This window comes from Stigmatopora nigra, unplaced genomic scaffold, assembly GCF_051989575.1.
Source record: "Stigmatopora nigra isolate UIUO_SnigA unplaced genomic scaffold, RoL_Snig_1.1 HiC_scaffold_66, whole genome shotgun sequence".
Taxonomy (NCBI): Eukaryota; Metazoa; Chordata; class Actinopteri; order Syngnathiformes; family Syngnathidae; genus Stigmatopora; species Stigmatopora nigra.
This window is the reverse complement of record NW_027551644.1, coordinates 7,501-10,000: the sequence shown is the minus strand read 5'-3', so window position 1 is coordinate 10,000 and position 2,500 is coordinate 7,501. Positions and strand designations below refer to the sequence as shown.

Below are 2,500 nucleotides of genomic sequence, written 5' to 3'. Positions count from 1 at the left end.
TTTTAATTTATTAAAAAAACAGAATTAAAACTAACATCTGAAAGCAAGGATGATATTGTTCATTTGGAAGTCATTTAAAACAAATAAAAATCTTTTCATGCTTATTATGCATGGAAAAAAAATTCATCCCCTAGCAGAAGTATATGGACACCGTATGAGGCAGCGTAATCTCTGGTTACAACAGACGAATGGTTCCAAACTGTGTTAATGATATTGATGTTTCATTCGAATCAGAAATGAACAAAAATGGTAAAAAAAAATTCCAGCCTATATGATAGATTTGCCAATAAGTACTCCCAAGTTCAACTTTTAATAATGGAGGCACCTGATATCAAATCTATTTATTCTTGCAAGAAGAGAATTCATCCACACGCGCCTTCGGTCAGATGATTCGGAAGACCCCGGTGTCTCCTTTGCTGATATATTCATCAGTGTTAAGTAACATGCATAACAGAAGTCTAAACAGTACTTAGTGTTTGAGAAGCCGCGTTTCCCAAAACTAGTCCACAGTTCCCAAGAGCTTGTTGTTGAACCATAGTCTCGAGTAGTCCAGGTGTGAAGGACAAGTGACCTCCAAAGGTGTTTTGGTTAACTTTGAAGCGAGCATTTCTTTTGCAAGAGATGTGTTAAAACTCCATTGTATTAATGTCACCTTTATAATATTGATGAACCTAACACTCCTAATAAGCAAAGCGTTCTTCATTGCAAGCACATATATAATATTGATAACGCTAACATTCCTAATAAGCAAAGCGTTAATATATGTAATGATTAATATCATTGCAAGCACGTATATAATATTGATAACTCCAACATTCCTAATAAGCAAAGCGTTAATATGTGTAATGTTTAATATCATTGCAAGCACATATATATTAATGATAAACCTAACACTATTCTTTGCTGCAATTCTCAGACATTATGTCGTATGGCGTGCGGGCAAAAGTGATCTTAATTTATATGAAATGTGGTTTAACCTCGCCTATAACCTTTGAATTTCTATTGGCCTAAACCAGCCTTGCATCAATGACCATGAAGAAATGTTGGATCTAAAAATATCTTTGACATGGAAAATGCCTTTTTAACATGCCTTTAGCAATGAATAAGTTTTCATTTTTACCCCTTTCCATGCCTCATTCCACTACTAAAACTTTAAACTTTTAGACACCGGTTTTGGTTGCACACAAGGCAAATACATGCGTGTACGATTCGTACTATATCTTGTAGTTTAGACTCTAATGCTTCTCTTTCTCCATTCGGCAGGTGCAGCATCCAGGGAAAGTGATACAAACAACACAGGGGAGAAGTCATCTAATATTGTAGGTTCTGGGGTGGCCATCTTTGTCAGTATTGCCTCAGGCAGTGTCATCTTTATCATCATCATCATTCTGGTGCTGCTACTGCTCAAATATCGGCGGCATCAGCGCAAGCATTCACCACAACATGGAGCTACAATGTCTCTTAGCAATTTGGCCACACCTAAGCGAAGCGGCAGTGGTGGGAACAATAATGGCTCTGAGCCCAGCGACATCATCATCCCTCTCAGAACTGCTGACAGTGTATTTTGCCCGCACTACGAGAAGGTCAGTGGTGATTATGGCCATCCGGTGTACATTGTCCAAGAGATGCCACCACAGAGCCCTGCCAACATATATTATAAAGTCTGAAGAGGAACTATTAAAAACATGTGACTTTTTGGACCAATCCCAAGGCAGAGAAGGGCAGGATTATTTTTTTAGCTGGCACTGTGTCCACGTCTGGAAACACAACCATGCTCTTTCTTTCATTTGTGATCCTTTTCAGTTTTTTATTTGTTTAGTTTTTTTGTAAACATTAGATGATACCATTTTCCTCTGTTATTTTCCCAACTTATTCAGTTGAGATTGGTAGAGGCTATAAAATGTGCTTCTGCTGCTACTTTTTGGGGCCATAAGGGAGGGAAAGATGAACTCCGCCCAATATTTTTTGTACTTTTCTTGTGGCTAGCATATTAGAGAGCGTCTTATGTGAAGTCAGAGAGTTTATAGTGATGAATGTGTTCTTTTTCTTTTGCTTTTACGGGAAGGACACATGGCTGTATGGATGTGAAAAATTCTTTGGAAGAGAAAGGGTTTATGTGACATCATGCCAGAAAAAAATCCCAAATGATCTATAAAGATGCAGAGATAGCAGGTAATGTAAAAGAGAACAAGGTGAACACAGAAAAAGGGATACATTCTTGCACCCATCCGTTGCGGGACTTAGATTTACTCACATATATTAACCAAACACTAGCAGCCCGCCCACTACAGAAAACATTGATCGATACAAACAGTTTGGATTTTTATTGTGGATTTTGTCATATTGCCTCGACTGCTCATTTGTTACTTGAAAATAGCCCCAGTACCTATACTTGTTGTATTTGATCCCATGTTTTTATATACCGGTGTAGGTCTCTGCACGTTGATGCTGTAGTCATATTTTGCCACTCCATATGTCGCATGTAAGATTCAAATGCAAT

General features: G+C 38.0%; 1 protein-coding gene across 1 annotated transcript in view; it reads left to right on the top strand.

Moving 5' to 3' along the window:
• The window catches only part of efnb2a (ephrin-B2a), a 31,574-nt gene that overhangs the window by 26,854 nt on the left and 2,220 nt on the right, over positions 1–2,500 (top strand). The window contains exon 5 of the mRNA XM_077711932.1: positions 1,264–2,500. This exon is cut by the window's right edge and continues 2,220 nt beyond it. Within this exon, the coding sequence (XP_077568058.1) occupies positions 1,264–1,667 (404 nt within the window). The 3' untranslated portion in view covers positions 1,668–2,500. The remainder of the gene's footprint in view (positions 1–1,263) is intronic.